General features: G+C 39.8%; 2 protein-coding genes across 4 annotated transcripts in view; both read right to left on the bottom strand.

Moving 5' to 3' along the window:
* Window positions 1-3389, bottom strand: part of LOC115379715 (inactive rhomboid protein 2) — a 51481-nt gene extending 48092 nt beyond the window's left edge. Inside the window, exon 1 of one of the 2 annotated variants that reach the window (XM_030080589.1) lies at window positions 3190-3389. In XM_030080589.1, coding sequence (XP_029936449.1) covers window positions 3190-3303 — 114 coding nt within the window. In that variant the 5' untranslated portion in view covers window positions 3304-3389. The remainder of the gene's footprint in view (window positions 1-3189) is intronic. The other variant, XM_030080677.1, reaches the window with a different exon arrangement.
* Window positions 3390-6515: 3126 nt separating this feature from the next.
* acox1 (acyl-CoA oxidase 1, palmitoyl) overlaps window positions 6516-21122 on the bottom strand; it is a 26990-nt gene continuing 12383 nt past the window's right edge. For both annotated transcript variants that reach the window (XM_030080881.1, XM_030080798.1), the window contains exons 5-14: window positions 20295-20414; window positions 20050-20165; window positions 19317-19486; window positions 17475-17637; window positions 15802-15992; window positions 13517-13696; window positions 11918-12023; window positions 10397-10540; window positions 8818-9024; window positions 6516-8184 (exon numbers count right to left, since the gene is read on the bottom strand). In XM_030080881.1, the coding sequence (XP_029936741.1) occupies window positions 8134-8184; window positions 8818-9024; window positions 10397-10540; window positions 11918-12023; window positions 13517-13696; window positions 15802-15992; window positions 17475-17637; window positions 19317-19486; window positions 20050-20165; window positions 20295-20414 (1448 nt within the window). In that variant the 3' untranslated portion in view covers window positions 6516-8133. The remainder of the gene's footprint in view (window positions 8185-8817; window positions 9025-10396; window positions 10541-11917; window positions 12024-13516; window positions 13697-15801; window positions 15993-17474; window positions 17638-19316; window positions 19487-20049; window positions 20166-20294; window positions 20415-21122) is intronic.

Below are 21122 nucleotides of genomic sequence, written 5' to 3'. Positions count from 1 at the left end.
ACTGACAGTAAAAACTGGGCCAATGTTGACATTGCTTTTTAAGGCTGATATTGGCTTATACCAACATCATTATCATGATACATCAGTCCAGGGGAGGGAAAATACAAACACTTTAAACTTTCTATTAATTCATCTTATTGAATTAACAGAAAGTGGTAGAACTGATCTATACAATCTATACAATAATGTATATACTTCAGTTCCATCTGTATATTGTCATATTCATTCCATATGTATATTTTCACATCTCATATCTCTTTTCCTTAGGTTAGCCCTTATTGTATATTTTTAGTTTTTAGTCTTCATAGTCTTTATTGTATATATTTAGCCTTTATTCTTTTTTTAGTTAACTTTATTGTATGTTTCTACTTTTGCTGCTGGAACACCAGAATTTCCCTGGTTGGGATCAATAAAGTATATCTATCTATCTAACTGTGATCACAATATGGACAGTTAACATAAGCTTCATGCATGAGGTCCACAATGGGCAAAAGCTACCTTGTTGAGGAGATCACCTCCCATTCATTTTGACTGAGTTAGACCTCTTCCCTCCCCCTGAATGCTCTTTGGTGAAACCTCTAATGTGACGAAACACTGATACATTCTGTCACTGTGCTCATCAAACTTGCATTTAGGTGAATCCAGCGTCAAATCAAACATATATGATTAGTAAGAAAAAAAACCCACAGGGGGAAAAGACTTGCCAAGATGTTCCCTGTGCATGGCTGGGCTTAGAAATGCCTGTTTCAAAAGTCTGTTTAAAAGAAAAAAAAAAAGTATTTCTTTTGCCCATTATAGTTAAGTATGACCTTCCTGGGTCAACCCATGTTTCCCGGCAGTCACAGAATGTAAATTGATTTGTTCTGGGTCATGGCTGCTGTTGACACAGCCCGTTAGCTTCATGGCAGGTGTGCTGCTGGTGCAACTGGCATGGCAGCTCAACGGTGCAGACACGTGCAGCGCAGCTCGGGCTGGGGGGCCAGCTGCTTCAACACAGTTTCCTACGCTTACAGAATGCTCTTCCTCTTCCTCTGGACTATGTGTACATCTGCAGAAATTTGGTATGAGGGTCTAATATTGATCACAAAAGAGGAGAAACACACCAGTTCTCCAGTTACTGCTTTTAACTGTATGTTGTATTGTGGCAACTCAGAATATAGTAATTGAGTTTTCAATCAATATAACAGCAGCAGAATTGATTTAAAGGCTCTACCAATGGAGGGAATATGGAAACCATTCCTCTTTCCACTAAAATATTTATTCTCTTGTAAACTAATTAGCACCACTCAAGAAAAATAACTATGGGAACTCTGCAAAAATAAATAAATAAATGAATGAATACAGCAGACTATCAATTCTCTGGCCCGCCCTTTGTATCAATATGCATTATTTATGACATCTACATTTTAGCGCATTGTGCTACATAAGTGCATTGTGGGAACTGTATAATAACAAAAAAAGAATGGGAATTTTGATCTATACTGTTTGACGCCAAATAGATCATATAATGTGTTACATATCTTATTCGTCCACCCAGGTGTAATTCAATCGGTTGTATTTTATACTCTTAAAATATTCTCAGAAAAATCTGTAGAGTATTTCAATGTACTGTGATACAAATTGTATCGTGACCCATGGTTAGTTATATGCATTGTATCCTGAGACCCATGCTAATACCCAGTTCTTCCAATTAGCATATATTAAGAAAAATAACTTTAAAATAACATTAATTCAGAAAAGGCTGTTCAGCAAATGCCACAGTGAAAAAACTGTGATTCACTAATGGGAATATTATAGGATTAAAAAAAACATGAAAATGGTCACAGTGACCCATACAGACACACTAAGAATCATCACAGAACATGAAATATTATTTTCCATCAGGGATACAACATAATTATTGATCATTATGATTATCCTCCTAACAAAATCACTTACTGAGAACACTGCAATGTCTCTAGTGAGAAATACAGCAATGAGTGACTTTTAATTAATAAAATAACAGCCAGCTCTAAAAGTTACATTTCTAATTATCTCAAATGACCGTTCAGAAGATATGCATGTTATACTTGGCAAGGGGAAGAAATTATTGAAACTATGCAGCCACAAGAATGCTGACCTACATTTTGACTCAACAGTCTACACATCATTTAGAAATAAGCTCCCAAGTCAATTACTATATGAGGTGGCTGAGGTGGCTGAAGGGGGGGGGGGGGGGGGGTCCCAAACTTTTGTGTGTGTCTGTGTGTGTGTGCGTGTGTGTGTGTGTGTGTGTGTGTGTGTGTGTGTCAAAAGAACCAGATCTGCATTAAACTGCAAACCTCCCATTTAGTACAATTTAATCCTGAGACACACCATCTGAGAAGAGCTGGCTGATATAATTTGATACGGAGTTATGTAACCGTCTACAGTATGTGGAGATGCAACAGCAGGGACAGTGAGATGTGTGAACGCAAGTCACATCATAGTGTTAACTCCTAGACACATTATGAAATAAAAACTGAAATCAAAAGCTCATTTTTAGCTGGGGTCCCTCTGGAACGCCTTCAATGACCTCCGGAGAGTATCCCGCACTCTATTTTGGGTAACCACTGGGTCAGCTATGTACTTTAATGTACTGTAATGTACTCAAATATAGCTACTTCTCATTTCTGTCAACTGGAAACACTGTTACAGTAATTTCCTCTTCGAAATCCAAGGAAACGCACATGTCAGCGTTCCGTCCCACATTCTTGAGAAACGTGGGAGGGGTGTCACACTAAATGAGTTTGTCGGCATACGGATTAATGCAATTAACTTGTGAAAAGATATTAAAAGCGGGGAAACATCACAACTTTAGGTAACCATGAATAGCATGCTTGTGTTTTTCTCCGGGGCGGGCAGAACAACAAAGGGTTTTGCCTTAGCGTGCATGCTTCTCAGCGGCTCGCCTGAATACAACCGTTGGGAGCCAAATGCCATTACGTTAAATTATTATTTGACCCTTTTTCAAGCTTAGGCTAAAGTCCACATCTTATTCAAACACCGCCTTTCAACAGCGTACACATCTACGACTTGAAACCATTTCACTTTAGTTAGTCTTGCCATGTTACAAAAACAGTTAATGACCGTTGACCCGAGCGAGACGCACCGTTTTTAAAGACAACGCCAAAAGAAATGAGACGTTAGAAGAAGGTTAGTGCCACTCACCTCGACGATAAGTCGGTTTTTATTCACAAACGGGTGGTATGTCGTTTTGACAGGCTGCAGTGCTGGACTGTACACTGTGTCACTCACTACTTCCCTCTTTTTCTCCTCCAACATCCTTGGAGTGCAGCTCCACCGAGGAGGAGCAGGGGGCGGAGTTACGCTACCTGACCGCCGAGGAGACGTGGTGCCGCGGTCCAACCCCTGCGCCGGGCCCGCCGAGGCTCCAGACGACACTCCGTTATATATTTGGATCCCCAGTAGTACGGCGGCGCATTAGGGCCATTATAGGGATAGAGCCGAGGGAGGGGAGGAAATATTTGACAAAAGACCTCAGACTTTACGAGATTAAAGGTGTACATTTAGGAGGGAAAAAAACAAATAATGAGATTATAAAGTCACACTTATGAGACAAAAAAATGGAATTTTGTTTTTTTCTTTTACTGTTTTTTCTTGGTCAAGGACCCACTTTGCTTCCTGTTGCTGCCACTTGCCCTGTGTTTTGTTTGCAGTTGATGACCTCATCAGCTTATACTTTGCAGTATGATTTAGTGATAAGGACATACTCTTGATTTTAGCCCAGAATCACGACATTATCATCAGCATGCGGACTTTGAAGAGATATTGCCGTGACTTGGGTCTATTCAGAGGGGGGAAAAAAACATTAATTTTTGAGTTTTTTCTCATGAATTTTTGAGTTTTTTCTCATACTTTTATGACTGAGTTTTCTCACATTATAATCTCAGAATTTTTTTTCCCCTAAATTTGTGAGTTGTTTTTCTTGCAAATGTGTGGCTTTCTAATCACAGAATTTTTGAGTTTTTCTTTCTCATAAATTCATGAGTTTTTTTTCTTGTAAATTTAATAAACAGTTCAATAACGATAAATACAACATTGACAAAGTAACAACACTCCATCTGGAAATAATCAACATGTAATCAGTAAAACATTTAGTAAAGCTTAAAAAATAATATAGTGTCACTAAAAACAGCATATACAGTGATTAAGAAAATTAAATGACCAAAAAAAAGTTTCTTTGTTAAATATATAATTAACAAGTTATGCAGCAGAATGTGTACTATTTAGAGAGGGGCTCGTGTTCTGACCCACTAGGTATTCTTAAAACCTCTTTTTAAAAACAGTTTTGCTTGTTACAGGTGTAATGTCTGAAGGCAGACCTTGTTTTTATTCCTCTGTACACAACAGCATGTTGCCTTGCATTCGTTTTTGAGATAGAGAGTGAAAAACAACCTATTTGTGCATGCCTTGTATTAACATTATGGCCATTTCTACTACATGAAAACTGTAGTTTTTCCGTCTTTATTTGACACACTCAACCACACCACTGGACAATAATCCAAATGAGTTAGAACTAATGGACCAAAGTTTATTTTTAGTCAATAATTAACTCTTACTTAAACAGCCTAACTTGCTGTGCATGCTTTTTTTTTTCCAACTTTATATTTATTAGGTAAAGTTATACAAACACAGTCCTGTCATTACAACATTTTTCTCTTTAAAATACTACATAAGAGAAAGTAAGAAAATAAAATTACACTTCAACAAAAAAAAAAAATCAACAAAATAAACAGGCACAACCAAGTACAAACTCAAAACAAAATAAGTCACATGCACAGCACACATAATATGAAAACTGAAACACTATCATAAGCCACCATAGTGAAACCCACACATCACCTGAAAGCTACTTACAGTATGACGTGATGAAATGCAACGGTTTCCCAGCCATGTCTCACTTCATGTCACCTCTGTCACCTCAAACCGAGGTGACCATCGATCTGTGATCTGTGCATGTTGCAGTGTCAACATAAAGGTCATTTTTTTCCTTTGTGTAAATTCCCGTAATGTGTCATAAGTTGACAGGTCTTTTTAAAGCCAGTTCTTTGTTAAAGCTTTCTTGGTTGCAACAAGTAAGTATATATGATAAATATACACTCAGTGGTCACTTTATTAGATCCACCTGTACAGTCAAATACAATGCAATACAACTGTTCTGCCATAAAGTTTACTGTTATGATGCCCATAATGCTCAGGTTTTCTTTTTGTCACAGTAATAAAGGTGTTCATACAATTCTATGTTTGGCATTGAGCTCATATTTAGTGCTGCTGTTGTACTAGACTGCATTTTATAGAGAGGTGTTTCCACTATTATGTCCCCCCTCATGTAATAAAAAAGAGGAGAAAAATTAGAAACACCTCTCATTATAATGTAGTCCAGTTCAAGATCTATGCAAACTACAACTGCAATAATAAACTTATTAAATTTACACAAACTTAATAAACTGAAACTAATATCTACCTCCAAAAGCTACCCAAAAGGGGACATTTCCAAAATGTATGGTTTGGCCCACATTTCCTCCAGCATGCACTTGTTTGATTGGGATCTATTTTGGAGAGGATGTGAGGGGTCCTAAAGAATCTGTTAATTATTTTCTGCTGGAACTCTCTCCATTAGTTTACCACACATGCTGACTCCCTATAGCAGATAGGAAGTAAACATGGAGCCAAAGCAACTGCAGCTCAGACCACAAACCATGACAGCCCACAACACTTCGAGAAAATGTGGTGCAGTGGGAACTGAGCTGAGTGAAAAGGTTGAATATGAAGTGATAATGCAGCTATTGTACATTATCTATCCTGTAGCTAAACATATAGGCTGTATTGGCTGTGCTTATAGGCTCATCGTCGTTTTGGTTTGTTACATTTTTCTTTGCTGTGTCCCATTGCCGACAGCCAATCTTCCCCATTCTGATGATAAACTGATATCAGGTGAGTTTATGGTTCACTCTGTCCCACAGCTGAGCTTCCTCACTTTTATGAATACACACTTGTTTCAGCATACATGTATTTTGGACATTTCCTCATGTAATTTTGTAAAAAGCATAATTACTAGTTGCAGATACATCAGTGTTTAACCCATGACACAGGGAGTTTCCCATATGGTTGGAGTAAATCCAAAAGAACCGAAGAGCCTGTTTTTTCCCCTGTTCAGTTCATGTTAACTCAATAAGAGTATCAGATTGACCAATCTAACCACAAGTTCCCACTGTTATTTCCCTGATGATTTAAGTAGCAATAAATTTTTCTGTATCTGACAAGTCCTAAAAGGTCCCATGATCTAATGTGCCTCAATCTGGAAGTTCTTCCCGTAAAACATGGGAACATCCATCCTAAAGCTACTAAAAACTGTATCGATTAAAAAAAAAAAAAAAAAAAAAAAAAAAGGTGGTTTGGGAACTGATCTCGGTTAGCAATTTATCATTGTCTCCAGTTGGCCATCTAGCGGTTCAAGAACAGAGTGTACACTGATCATTTAACCTTTTTATTAATATAATCTGCAGGGCAAATTATTTATCAACCATTAAAATCAATACACAAAATCATTTTTCTTTAAAATGATTATCATTCAAGGAAATGTCTTTATACTACCATGAAATGTGCGAAAACAAAACAGCTTAGTCAGTACATGTTGATAATCACAGACTGTCTACAACAGAAATCATCAACAGACTAGTCTGCGTAAAACACAGAAATTACATTCTCTAATAGTTAGATTAAGGGAGGATTACATCCTCAGGCACATAATTATCCCACAAATCACCTTTACAGGTCACAGTTAGGCTTCATTTTTCAGCTCCCTCTTTCCATCATGCTTTAATCAAGCAATCACAAACAAGGCAGATATAACAAGAGCTAAGTTTAAATTTTGTGTTTATCAAATCAGTTTCCAGTTTTGCGTTTTGCTAACACACATTTGTAAATACAAGAATGAGGGAGCTGTAATTTAAGTAGTTACCCAAGATGTGAATGTTCCAGCCATGTTTGAACTAGAATAATACAATAAACCCTGGATAATTCAGCTGTATCTGGAAATTTCAGCATAATTATTAGTGGATGCACATAGAATACTTTCAATATCAGACTTTTTTTTTGACTAAAAATATATAATAATAAAAAATTAATCTGTCCATGAAGCTGGCTGGTAGCAGGGAGGGGGGATACTCATGCAGTTGTACCAAGCACTTAATCTCTTTTCTATGAGGAAAACCGTGAGTATCAGAAATTCAGGCCGTTACTTTTTTTTTTTTTTACACACTTGACATTACACTTCTCCTGGCACCACAATCGGTGCAATTGAAAAAGCTGTCTGTCTCTCATTCCCTCAAACACGCATACACACACACACACGCACACACAGTCTCATGTATACAATGACTCTCACATACATGCTCACTACCCACAGGTGCATCACACTTAGCCATCATATACATGATTAGAAACCTTGGGATTGAACTAATTTTCTGTGTTCAACATGTGAGAAACTTTAAAACACATCAACCCAAAGAGCTTAATTATATCTCAGTCTTTGAATGCCCCAAAATCACCATCTCTTGGTCCTCTGAGCTCAGTCTCTATGTGAGGGGTACAGTTTATATAATATATCACATTAAAAACCTACACACTGAAAACTGCTAGGTAGATAAAATAGAATGATTGATTAATATAGCAGCACATCTGGTAAGGTAAGGAGAGAGAGAGGGAGAGAGAGAAAAAGAAAGAAAGAGAAGGGGGGGGGGGCAGACACAAAGGAAGGGGGAGAGAGAGAGAGAGAGAAGGCAGATCTGTGTTCCTATTTAGAAAGTAAGTGCTGCGCCCCACATAAGATAACAGGCCTGCAGAGTGGCTGGAATTAACAACAGATTTCACTTTGACAGGTGTCTTAAATGGGGAAAACCACTGGTGGAAACACTGTGCCACGCGGCTTGCCGGCTCTAATGACCCCTCCTGTTCGGTGGACGGCAGCTGATGGCGGCTGGCTGCCATCCTATGGCTCCTAAGACGGGTTAGTGTTGTTAGCATTCTGCCTATCCACCTGGGGTTGAAAAGTCACAGCCGGAAGGGGCGGTGGGGGGGTTAAGGGTCAGCTCAGAGTTTGGACCTTAGGGGTTTCAGGTACTTGTGGAAGGACTCATGAACCTGAGGAGGAAAGAACAACAGAGGAGCAAGTGTTAAAGGGACAGTTCACCCAAAAAATGAACAAACATTTTCCCACATATCCTTAGAGCAGTAGATCCATCCATTTAATTTCTTTGTGAGTTTTTCAGTCAGCTGTGACCTTCCCTGTCTCCTGTCACTTCAATAAAACAATGCTCAAAGGGTTTTCATTCTTGGAGCTCAGACCATCAAAAATATTCATGTAAAAAACAAGAACAGCTCTTTCCAAAAAATAATGACAAAGACTTTTTTGCGAACTATTACCTGTCAATGTACGCCACTGAACTGTATCTATGCATCTCTAAGGAGGCATACAAACTCTCAGGCACTAAGAGACACAAGCAGATTGACTGGTGACCTCAACAAGTCAAAAAAACTATCTGGATGGAAAGATTACACTGGGGAAGTATGAAAATATTTTTTGTGTTTTGGTTGAACTGTCCCTTAAAGCTGAAAATAATGCTACAGAATGAAGAAAAAATAACAAAAAATTACATACAGGTACACATGAATACAAGGTTACAGATGGCCATACTGAACAATGCAACAAACATTAAATATTTATTTTGCCATAAGTGCTACTGTCATTCAGGTCTCCATATGACCCTCACTGACCTCTGTGCGGTTGAGAGGGGAGCGGCGGGCCCATTCGAACAGGTTCTCATAAACATTCCCATCGTACCGTCCCAGGACTGATTTCAGCATCTCGTCATGGTAGTCAAAGGCATCTACCAGCGCCACAGCATTGGGTCTCAACTGAGACAGCAGCTCCTTGATGCGAACAGAGACCTGCAGCACCTGGGGCACACTCAGCAGACTAGCCTGCAATCAAAGAGATGGAGATGAAGGTGAGAAGTGCTGCCAAGACATATTCAAATGTCCCAAGAAAGATGAAGGAGAGGTATTTGGTCGGCCTTAGTGAGTCTGGTGCATTCTATGGTCCTGTTTTATATGCATTTTCAGTACCAGGAGTAAAGCATGAAAACTAACACTTCTTTTTGAAATGAAAGCTCCGTTAGTTAGCCAAAGGGTTTAACATGAAACAAAAAACATAAAAAAAAAAAAAAAAAAAAAGGACACTGGCTTGGCTTGTGCAGAATATTTCTTATTCACAACCTCAAAGTCATACAAAAGAATGCCACAATGACCATGAATAGTATCTGACACACAAGCCCCTGTTTTGTTAGCTGGGAGACAAAGATGGCATTCAGTCCAGTCTGTAGCACAGTGGCGCAGGAAGTTGCTGCATATGGAAGTGGTCAGTGAAGCTGACAGGCCGTACACTACGGACACTATGCAAATCACTGGAGCAGCCCAGCAGACCATTTACAGAAAAAAAAACACTGCATGTGAGATTTTAACCAGAATTCAACTGACATCATGATGACTCAAGTAACTCGTGTCCTCACTCAACGATGTTGTTCTCCAGAAGTGTTTACTCACAACTGTGAATCAGTAATACCAGTGATTTTGAATGTGTAACCAACCTACTACAATACAGCCACATTGTACATTGCAATAAACCATTTTGCAAATCATGCAGGGGATACTAAAGCTTAAACATACATAACATCAAAATCCCTCGTTTTTCAAATTTGAATTTTTGGTTGAAACACCCACCTTATGTTCTGCTTCTCCGATTAACAAAGTCGTCAAAATTCATGGACCACGGAACTGTTAATTAGCTGTGTAAAGCAAACGTTTCCCTGGGGACTATTTTCTGGCGGAGACACTCCACCAATTTCATGTCATCAAATTACAGCAAGAGTACCAATATACCACTGCTTGCTTTGGGAAACAATTATCATAAACATGAATCATATACTTTCATTGATATTATGCTAAACACGCAAAATCACTGGTATGGTCCTATCTAATTATCTATTGTACTGTAAATGTTTACACACACTAGTGATTACCATGCAAGGTCTTTAAATCAGTCATCCAGAGTGTCAACTATAACTAGCTGTAGTACTGTACCATCTAGAGACTAATGACCTGTCTTCCATTTTTTTAAGCTAGTATAGATCATTTTCATTTCATCACTTTACATTTGTGTTAAGTTGAATTTTACAACTTTTTGTGCTGCCACGTTGCTGAGACCTCGTTGCCAGCTTTTGTCATACCTCCTGCCCCTATTTCAAATAAACAAACAACAGTCGATTACAACAAAGCCGGTGCCTGTGTATGTTACCTGCAGGAAATCTCCAGAGTTCTGTGCAATGCCCTGCAGGGCGTACAGTAGGGCCAGGGTTGACAGCACTGAGTGTATCGCTGTATCGCCAATCTCGCTCAGCTTGGCAGAAAACAGTTTCACCACAACGTAGTGACAGTGGGCCTGGGGACAAGGAACAGAAGGATGGGCAAATGGATGAGACCGATTCAGAGGGACACAGAAGGGGAAAAGCAGCTCCAGAACTATACAAGGGGTCCAGGACCTCATTCATATGCAAGCAGACATTTTATGCTTTACAGAAGCCAAAGCTGTGATTTGTGAGCTGTGAAACACCTAATATACCTAAAGACCAAAAAATATCTTGACACCAAAATCAGTTGGTCACACTGATTTTACTCAATTTCATTTGATAAAAGAGATAGTGATCAATAGGGGTGCAACAGATCAAAAAACTCACGGATCGGATCGTATCACGGTTTTGAGTCACGGATCGGATCAGCAAAAAAAAAAAAAAAAAAAAGACAAGACAAGACAAATATAACTGTCCTCCATTTATTTTGTAAAATACTTTTGCTCATTAAATAAAAACATTCAACCAAAAATGTCCATCCAATGTTTAATTAAAAATTCAAATGATATAAAAACAACTTAAAGTGCAATTTAAGGTATGATACCTTCTAATTTCATGCGCCACAGTGCCTACACACCGTAATGGTTTTGTCCACCAGGGACGGTTTTTGCTATGGGCACTGTGGCCCAGGGCGCAATATACAAAAAAAACAAAAAAAAAATCGCCAGTTTTCTAGACTAGTGAGCGGCCGATGCCATGGCCGGCCCGCCTGGCGCCTCAGTAGGAGTAGGCCTAGTAACATGGAAGGGCGCAAGCAAGTAATTTCGCCTAGGGCAGCAGAGGCAGAACCGCCACTGTTGTCCACCATCCTTTTTCCATCATCATTGTATGTTACAGGGAAGCCAAAATGCTCCCATACATGCGACTTAAATGATGCAGGAGGTTTTTCAAGTTCCTCTGCTCCTCCGCTAGCCATGATTACTGCAGCGCTTGACCAGTGTGGATTGCACATGCGCCCTTCACGTGAACTCCCACAACTTTTTCATTTTTTCATCAACCAATCTGCGGACCACACGCGTACCAAACCTTGGAGAGGGATCTGTACGGATCACGGATAAACAATGATCCGTTGCACCACTAGTGATCAAACTAACTTATATAATGAGACAAGCAATGAGCATAATAAAGTTTCATTAAAAAATGTTTAAATCATGTTCTCTGACATGACCACAAAAAAAAAAAAAAAAAAAAAAAAAAAAAAAAAATATATATATATATATATATATATTGTGGATAAAGAGTTTCTCTTCACCAGTGTGGGTTATCCTTGGTGTTAAGATGATATAAAATGGTGCAAGGCCAAATTAGTCATGTTTATTCTTTACACTGGCCTGTGGTAGAAAGCAGATTAGGTATACCTTATTATGGAAAATAAAAATACCCACACAAACACAAAAACCTGAACTTACATCTGAGGCCCTGACCAGGTCGATGGCACTGCTGTTCCAGGCGTCTTCCTGGCTCTTACTGCGCTGAAGCTCCTGCTGGATGCTCTTAGCTGCCATCTCTACCAGCCTACAAACACCGACACACAACTATCATTATCCAAAGGTGTTATTTATATGATGACAGCATTAAAAAGAGGCATTCATACCTGCCAGTCTGACCAGTGTGCAAACACAAATGCATCATCATCATCTTTGAGGTTATACTCAAGTTTAATGGTGACTCTCCCTGTAGTTAAAAACAGAGCAGCTCGCTTGATTCCCACACGTAGGTAGCCTACATCAACAGCCCATTCAAGGTTTCCCGAGAGAAAGAGACAGAAAGAGGCGGGATGGGCCAAGCGGGTGTATGCAGGAAGAGATTGAGGTAGGTGTGTGTGTGTGTGTGTGTTCCCATTATTTCAATAACCGATTGTACCCGCCCCCACCTCCCACAGTTAGTGTCATTCTATGGGAAAGACATCTATTGGCACCTATTGGCAGAAAATTCTGTAATAAGATAGGTCCTTTCAGGTATCAACTGACATCAGTTTAATCTAAGTCTTCCAAAGGACATATTTCAGGAATAAAACTGCTGAGGAGACAAGAAATGATCACAAACAGACTCCTCCGATGCCTTTTGTCTTTCTGGCGTGCGACTTGGTGGGCCATTTTAAGTCGCCCTCCAGACTGGCTGGCTTAGACCCTAAATCGACACAGCTGCCAAACAGATTTAGATGTGACTAAAGCCTGACAGCATGCAGGGACGTGATCTGGACCCAATAAAACGTCAGATTCTAAGCAGGCGAAAGGCAGGAAACTAGCTGACAGTGGAGTTCAGCAGATACACACACATATCCTGGCTAGCATCACATCTGGAGTAGACACTGATGCTGACAACAGGGGCCCGATAAACATCAACATGTCCGACTTACGAAACCCTTCTTCTACTCCAACTGCCTACCTTTCTGTATTCCTACTGTTACAAAGCAGCCAACAGCCTTTCAAACACATACCACGACCGCCTACACTTACATTTTAAGCATCTAAGTATTTTAGCTGATGCTCTTATTCAGACAGTGTTAACGTCAGCTTCTTCTACTGTAGCACTTGGAGCCCACATTACTAGCAACTCATCAAGAGTGCAAGGGCAAAGCTATTTGACAAAATATATAAAACCAAAAGTTTTTATTCAGAGTTCTTCTCAAACTCAAGTTATAAAGCATTTTATAAGAGTATCAAAAATATGAGTGATAAATAAAATTATGAGCAATACAGAATAAATAATACAAGGACTAAAAGCACAAATTAAAATAAGAAACCATATAGACAACAATTAAAGCTTAAGCACACCTAAAAATATAAATTTTAAGTGGCTTAAAAAGAGTTGGTAAGTTGGCTCCTAGTTGAACTCTTAGTCTTCATGCTACAGGATATTTTACCATTAGTCTCCCCCCTTTTTCCTATGATGATTCCCATTCCCTTCACTCAATTCCTCTGCTGTTTTAATGGCTGTCCAGTTTCCCAACCTCCAACCCACAAACTCATGCCAACAGTGATACTTCTCCCCTGCTGTTGTCTTACTTGGCAGCCCGCAACTTGTAGACCTCCACCAGGCTGGTCAGGTCATTGATGTTCACCACAGTTGGTCTGGCAGAAACAGGCTGGGGCTGCACCCTCTGCTGCTGCGCATCATTCAGGTATGACACACTACCGCTCAGCTGCTGGCCTGCTTGAACCTGCCGATAACTCTTCACCAGGTATCTGGACACAGAAAAGACACGCAGGAGGGGTTATACACATGAAGAGACAGAGCGAAAGATGGGCAGGGAAAAATCCATTCTCAGATACTTTACCTCTCTGTTGTACGTACCCTACCCCAACTTGCCACATATTCAACAACCCTAGAAAATGGTACTGAACTTCTTGATTTAAACCAAAAACACAAGGTATCCTGCATTTCTGTAGAGGAATCGGTATTTCTGCTGTGTCTATAGTGGATTTGTTTCTCTGCTGTTGTTGAACAGTCTAAAAAGAACTCCTTGCTCTTTCACTCTGTGCGACTGACATCCAAATCTGACATTTAACCACAAATTTTTAAGATAGCTGAAATTTTTTTGACATGGCATTTACATTGTCTATGGGTATACACCACCAAATCAACAAAATAAGTACAGAAAAAGACATCTCCAGTGGCTGTTACACCAGTGTTAAAGTGTGTTAGGATTTTTCCAGGAAAGGAATAAAATTACAAACAAAAACAGTGATATGCAAAATAAAAACACAGAACACTATAAGCTGGCCATGCACACTCTCTCTCATATTGGCAAACAAAATACACTGACACCGAAGCCATCACACATACATACACACCTTATTTCCATGCCAATCTAGTTGTTTCAAGACTATGTTTTATCAACACCAAGTCATAGCAGGGTTTTATATCAACACAATTATCCCCATTTAACTACTGTATGTGTGCTGTTTTTAGGTATGAGCTCTTGCATTCTCTTCAATTAGTCATCTATCTTGTGGAAACCCTGTCCTTTTGAAAAACAAAGTACAACATAACAGGCTTCTGAAACTCTGAACTGTTGACCTGTTCCTAATTGGTTGTGCAAAACGATAACAGCTTGCACTTAGGAAAGAAAAATGTGAACCATATTTGTTTTTGTTGAGGGAGGAGAGGCTGGTGTGTCAACCACATTTCTGGTATGGTTGGTCTACTGAGTGAGAGCATGTGTTTATGTCTTAATTTGTCTCTAGTTCCATGTCTGCATGAAGCTGTGATACACAAGTGATGAACGAATAATGAAGTGTGTGAGTTAGGTTTGGGCAGTGTCAAGGTATTATTATGGTATACCACACCCCAAAGGTATGATTGTTAACTTGACCATAAATACAGATGCTGCTCTTTCTATTAGACCAGGGGTCACCAACTCGGTCCTCAAGGGCACCCTGTCCCGCAGGTTTTGGTTTCAGCTCTGGTCTTGCACACCTGACTCAATTAAGGCCCATGCATCTTCCTTCACGCCCTGTTCAGGTAGATCTGCCTCAACCAATCAGCATGAAGCCCTTAGGGGGGGGGGGCCCTTGAGGACTGGGTTGGTGACCCCTGTATTAAACTGATATTGAGAAGCTGTATTAAGGTGATGTATAGTAGTGTTTAGCATGTGCCACCAGAGGTCAGTCTATACTGGGGAAAAGGCACCTGAGCTGAGAAAAGCCAAAAAGAAAAATGCCTCTGTACCTGTTTGAGATTATTTTGGGTTTCGTCCCAATGCTTGCAACATGTATCTTGAGATGACTTCTACCATCTACAAAATCTTACTCTACTGCTGGTTTGCAACCACCATCTGCACATAATCTGCATTCAGCCTGTTGATGTGTCGGTGTCCACTGTGGCAACAAGTGACATTAGGACCTCCAACAGGTATGCTGAAGCTATGCAAGACGGGCATTTCCTTCCTATTTCCTATCTATTTATTATTCTATTGGCCATAAGTATTTAAACCCAGCAAGACTTATAGGTTAATTGCATATTAGACACAGCATTGAAGACTAAGCTATCAATATTGTACACTCTACAATGGCTTCTATCACAAGCAGTTCAGCTTTTACATTTTTTTGTTTGTTTGTTTGTTACACAAATACCATCATACACCTTGGTGAAAGGAAGGTATGAAGGTATGATAAAATAGATACCGCCCATGACAAGTGCATACATGCCAAGAACCACTGCACACTGTAACACCTCCACAGCTGTGTGTGCATGTTACATTTGTTTGGGAGTGCTTATGTCAGTGCAGGTATTACTGTGTGGGCATTGCTATCTGTGTTACACCTGTGTGTGTACTGTGGTGAGATACCTGGCAGTCTGCAGCATCATGACTGTATTCTCTCCCTCGTAGGTGCATGTGGGGGTGAAAGTGACGTAAATCTCTGGCAGGGCACTGCTGCACGAGTAGCCGTGGCCGCCACATGACATGCGGCACACCTCAATGCCAGTTGAGGCTGCCCACGTGGTGAAGGCCTTCAGACCCGCAGACAAGGCATGGAGCTGGGAACAGGAGGGAAAACAGTTTGAACTTGGCTCACTGCAAGGCCTTAACCCTAACTACACACATGGGAGTTCCACAAATAGAACATTTTGATTTTTAAAAACAGCAGCCCAATAATACAGTGCTGCAGAGACAAATCTCAGACAGTCATGTATGAACTGCTGACAAGAAAAAACATTCCAGTCAAGTAAAGTGATGCACATGTTAGCACAGTAGCAACTGATCAAACAAAGTGGAAGGGGATGTGAAGTTATATTCAGGTTATTGGTGCAGTTTGAAAAACGATGGATTAATGTTTTGAAATGATCCTTTCACTAAGCAAAAATTTTACTGAAAATCAACACCAGGTACCTCCAGCACGTTGCTAGACATGTCTGCAGCACAAGTCAGAAGCCCTTTTTGTTCTCTTTTTGCCATTTTCTTCACTGGCAATCCAAACTGCTGCCACTCAAAAATAAATTTCAGTTTTACCTCAGTTGTCAGTTCAGCTGGGCTTCAGTGTGGTGATCAAAGCAAAAATTGCTAGCCTTACAATCTCTCTAGTGTTCCAACATTACAAAAGAGAAGACCATAGTGTCATTTTTTTTAGATATTTAGCCACAACTGAAATGCCAAACTTCCTCCAGCTCCATGATGCATAGTCAAACTACATTGCCAGATTTTGTTTCACAAAGAATCATTATATCCTTATGAGCTAACCCGTTTACATTCCTCATATAGGTCACTGAAAAAGTTGTACATACAGATTTTATAGATTTCTATGAGCATAAACTTTTAGGTGGCTGCCTTCTGTTACCCAATTGCCTTAGAAATAAGCTTCTTGGCTGTGCAGGTATGCTACAACAATAGGTCATGAAAAGTAGCCTGTGATAGGCATGATGCAGCGTTTTCCTGGGTCCTTCTATAATTTTTTGCAGTTGTGGTGCTTTGGGAAAGAAATCAGGTTTTGTCCGATTTTTTGTCGCTGTTCAGATTTCAGTTATGTTTCGACTTGAAACATAATGATTACTTTTAAGTATCTGAACAACACTTAATTTTAGATAATAGTGAGAATAAATTGCCTCTTAGTTTTGATTTGATTCTGATTAACTAATCAACTATATTTGATTTGTCCACTTGGCACCCTCTGTACTAGTAGCTGGCCTGAAAAGGGCTTTCTTTTCTTTGTGGCCCTTCCCAAGATGTCTTCCATTTTCCCTCTTTTTTGGCTTCTGGGTTTCTGGGGGGAAGAGTTTTCTTGCCAGCCTTGAGGGTTCAGGTCAGATGGTGTTGTTCTGACCACTGTTTTATGAATACAGATGAACATATAACTGTGTGTAGCCCACTAACTGCAGTCAGTTAATCAGTCACCACAGAACCTCCTCTCTTAAGTTGTTTAGCGTGACTGAAGGAGTTCAGTATGTCAGCCAGTCAATAAGTAACAACATCTATCAGCAGTCAAGCCTGTTCGGGTAACAGTCTCAAATGAATGAGTGCAGTACCTCGGGCAGTTCGCTGAAGTCACCCTGGTTGATGTCTGCGGTGATGCGGTGGTAGGTCTTGGTCATGTACTGGCCAACAAAGGTAAAGGCATAGGCCATGGCTAGCAGAGGGAAGAGCTTGTACTGCTGGGTTTGGTAGTCCAGGATCTGTGGCTCTGGTTCCCTGCATGACAGGAACACACAGGTGCAAGTTTTCACTAAAAAAGTTGTACTTTCACCACCTATCATGATTTAGCGATTCAAAACTATCCAAATATACAAAGTTTGTGTTACTGTAAATATTAGGGTTTTTATTTTTGAAAGATATATAGTAGTCTTCTGTAGTCTGCCTGATATATTATCAGGAAAAGTCATTCTGGGTGAACCTATCAGGAATTGGCTATGAGCTGCATCTATTGATAATCATCAACCTCAGCCACAATTTTGATTCATACCAATCATGTTCTTCTTACTGGGATACAGAAGAGAGAAGCTGGCCTCACTGTAATTGGTTTAATCCACTTGTATAGCAGATTTGTCTTAAGTTAAAGAAGACGTTAAAGAGTTAAAAATAGTAATTTATTCACAGACTCCAAACCCTGTTAGTCAATAGCCTTGACGCTATAAGTTACAGTGACAATTGCGACAAAATAAATTAAAATGACAAAATTCAAAGCCCTGCTGTAAAAGCAAGAAGTGAGTTTCTGGATCTGAGTACAGACAGACCCTGAGGTGTAAATATTTTGATCTTGAGAGCAAACTGAAACCAAATAATTGTCTTAGAGTATGTTTATTTAAATAACTTCTTTAGAGCGAACACTTATGTCTTGCTTTCTGTTCTAGCTAATCAAACATTGGCTTGATTTTATTATCTCAATGCTGTTTTCAGTTTTAGAAAAGGGTCTTTAAATGTTTTGGAGTACATCTACATTCTTGCTGATGCTAAGTTAGCACTGCAAAGCTGAAAAAGTTCATTCAGATACAGACATGTTTGCTTGGCCAAGCACACATAAGCATGAACATCTGTGTGTGTGCAAGTGTTATCCCATTATGCCATTACAGGACTAAGAGGCAGCACCCAAGTTGACTGAACAGGAAATATGGAAAAAGAAGAAAGTAAGAAAAAAAAAGGGCTTGCTATACAAGCATTTTGGTTGTACTCCAGTGGCTCTGCTTTCACTAATGTTCCAGAAAACCACAGTCAGGTCAGCTCTGGCTTCAGGCTTGCCGTATTGATAAAAGGGAAGCTGCTGAGACACATGCATGCGTGTGTACAGATGCAAGCACACTCGCCGTCGCTAGGGCTGGACAGTTTATCAATATTATATCAATATTGTGATATAAGACTAAATATCATCTGGGACTTTGAATATTGTAATATTGTGATATACCAGTGTTGTCTTTTCCTACTTTTAAAGGTAGCATTACAGTGAAGGGATGCACTTTTCTGAACATAATACATTGTTTTAGCTGTTTGCCGCTACCTGCTTGGTCATCATTTCCACAGTGCTAGTGGTTGGTCAAAATCTCTTGTGTGCAAACATCTGACAAAAGCACCAATAGCCATCCCTACATTATCAATAGAGGGATTCAGTCAAAAACATCTTGACAGTTGAATTTTTGAATATGTCCATGTCCAGTGACACAGCACCTAAGTCCTTCAAAACACCAGGGAAAACCCTGTGTGCATGTGTGTGTCTGACTTTTTGCAATGTTTGTGTAGCCATTTGCATGTCTAACAGTCTACGATAGATATAGATAGATAGATAGATAGATAGATAGATAGATAGATAGATAGATATACTTTATTGATCCCAACCAGGGAAATTCTGGTGTTCCCTGGTTGGGATCATGATGACTAACCCAGGACGGATCTCAGACTGGCGTCGGACGGTACTGTAGCGAATGGCGATGGTGCAGGATTTGGCGAGGGCACGGGCCGACTCTCCTACAATCATAGAGCGGATGAAGACCATGGTGCTGTAGGTCAACTTGGCACTGGGCGGCTTCACATAGCTACCATCTGGCTCCACCTAGTGGGCAAAATAAACAAAACACACAGTCAATCTGACTGTAAGTGCTTAAGGATCAGGAGTAAAAATCCTACCTCCTGTCAGCACTTAGTCTAAACTAAAAGAAAAAAAAACACACACACACACACACACACACACACACACACACACACACACACACACACACACACACACACACACACACACACACACACACACACACACACACACACACACACACACACACACACACACACACACACACACACACACACACACAGGACTTGGGAACTTCCACATGGGCTGCTATTATATCATCAAACACAGGCATATAGCATACGCAGTACATACTGATCTCACACACATGCAGAGCAACAAAAAGCACGGTGCATACTTTACATTCATAGCAGTACTCTCACAGAGAACTAAACATAGAGGACACAGAAGTCTAATACATGCTTCATTAGTTCAATTAGCAAAAGCTATATTAGCAGACTAATCTAAAAGTAAAACATTACCAAAAACCTAAAAATGCCCAGTGTTTTTATCTTATCAAATAATGTCAATTAATGGCACAACATTACCTTGGAATATTTCATCAACATGTTGTCACGTGGAATTCGTACGTTCTCTAGTTTCAAGAAGCCATTGTCAACTTCATGAAAGCCAAACTTGGGGCCAATGTCTCCAACCACAATACCTGACAGAGCGAGAAAGAGGAGAAAGACAAAAAGAGCGAGTCAGAGACAGAGTGAGGGAACAGCAGGAAAAAACAACGTACCATCAAATCACACCCAGAGACATTAAAGACAACCACAGCAGTGGTTACCTGGCAGCGGTTCATGGGTGTTCATGTCACGGATGGGTACGATGAAGGCGTGCAAACCATGGCAATTCCCCTGAGTATAAAGCTGGGCAAGGACTATTGCATAGTTGGATGTTTTTCCAACTAGAAAGAGGGAGGTAGAAAATAAAAACATTTGTCAAGGAAAGGAAAATATCAGCTTTACATTTAAAACTATTATGGATTATTCATTCACATTGAGCTATGTTGCACAACTACTGTAGTCTTTGTGGGTCTATCAAATATGAATGTACAATCTTCCAAGACTAAATTTGGTTTATACTATCTGACAACATTCTCTTGCTTACTGGTAGTTTGGTAAAAACCAGCTTAACAACAAAGTCTGTGCAAAGTTTGCATTGGGAGTAGGTTTTTTTTTTTTATTTTAATATTAATTAATCCACGTAGCTGTCACTGCTATAGCAGCTATACTTAATGTTAATTACATTAACATTACATAATGTTAATCTCATTCGATATGAGATATCATACATTTGTGGAGCTGTAGAAATTTCAAGGAGAAGAGTGCACTTGATAGAGTCCTGATCTCTGCCAGGCGTATCTCCCCTTCTCCGGTCGTTGGACTTGGGTGAAAAACCACCCCCTACTTCACCTACCAGGAGAAGGTAAAGTATGTAGACACTGCCTGCATATTTTATCTTCTCCAGCGCTCATTTTTCAAAGGTTTTGAATCTCTGCAACTGAGGGAGGTCCTTGATCATACAGTAAAAAAGACACACAAAAAATATTAGGCTGACAGGCCCAGTAGTATGTGAGCTACAGCTGCTGATAGATACACACACACACAACCAA

Source organism: Myripristis murdjan, chromosome 1 (genome assembly GCF_902150065.1).
Source record: "Myripristis murdjan chromosome 1, fMyrMur1.1, whole genome shotgun sequence".
Taxonomy (NCBI): domain Eukaryota; kingdom Metazoa; phylum Chordata; class Actinopteri; order Holocentriformes; family Holocentridae; genus Myripristis; species Myripristis murdjan.
This window is presented reverse-complemented; position numbering and strand designations above follow the sequence as displayed.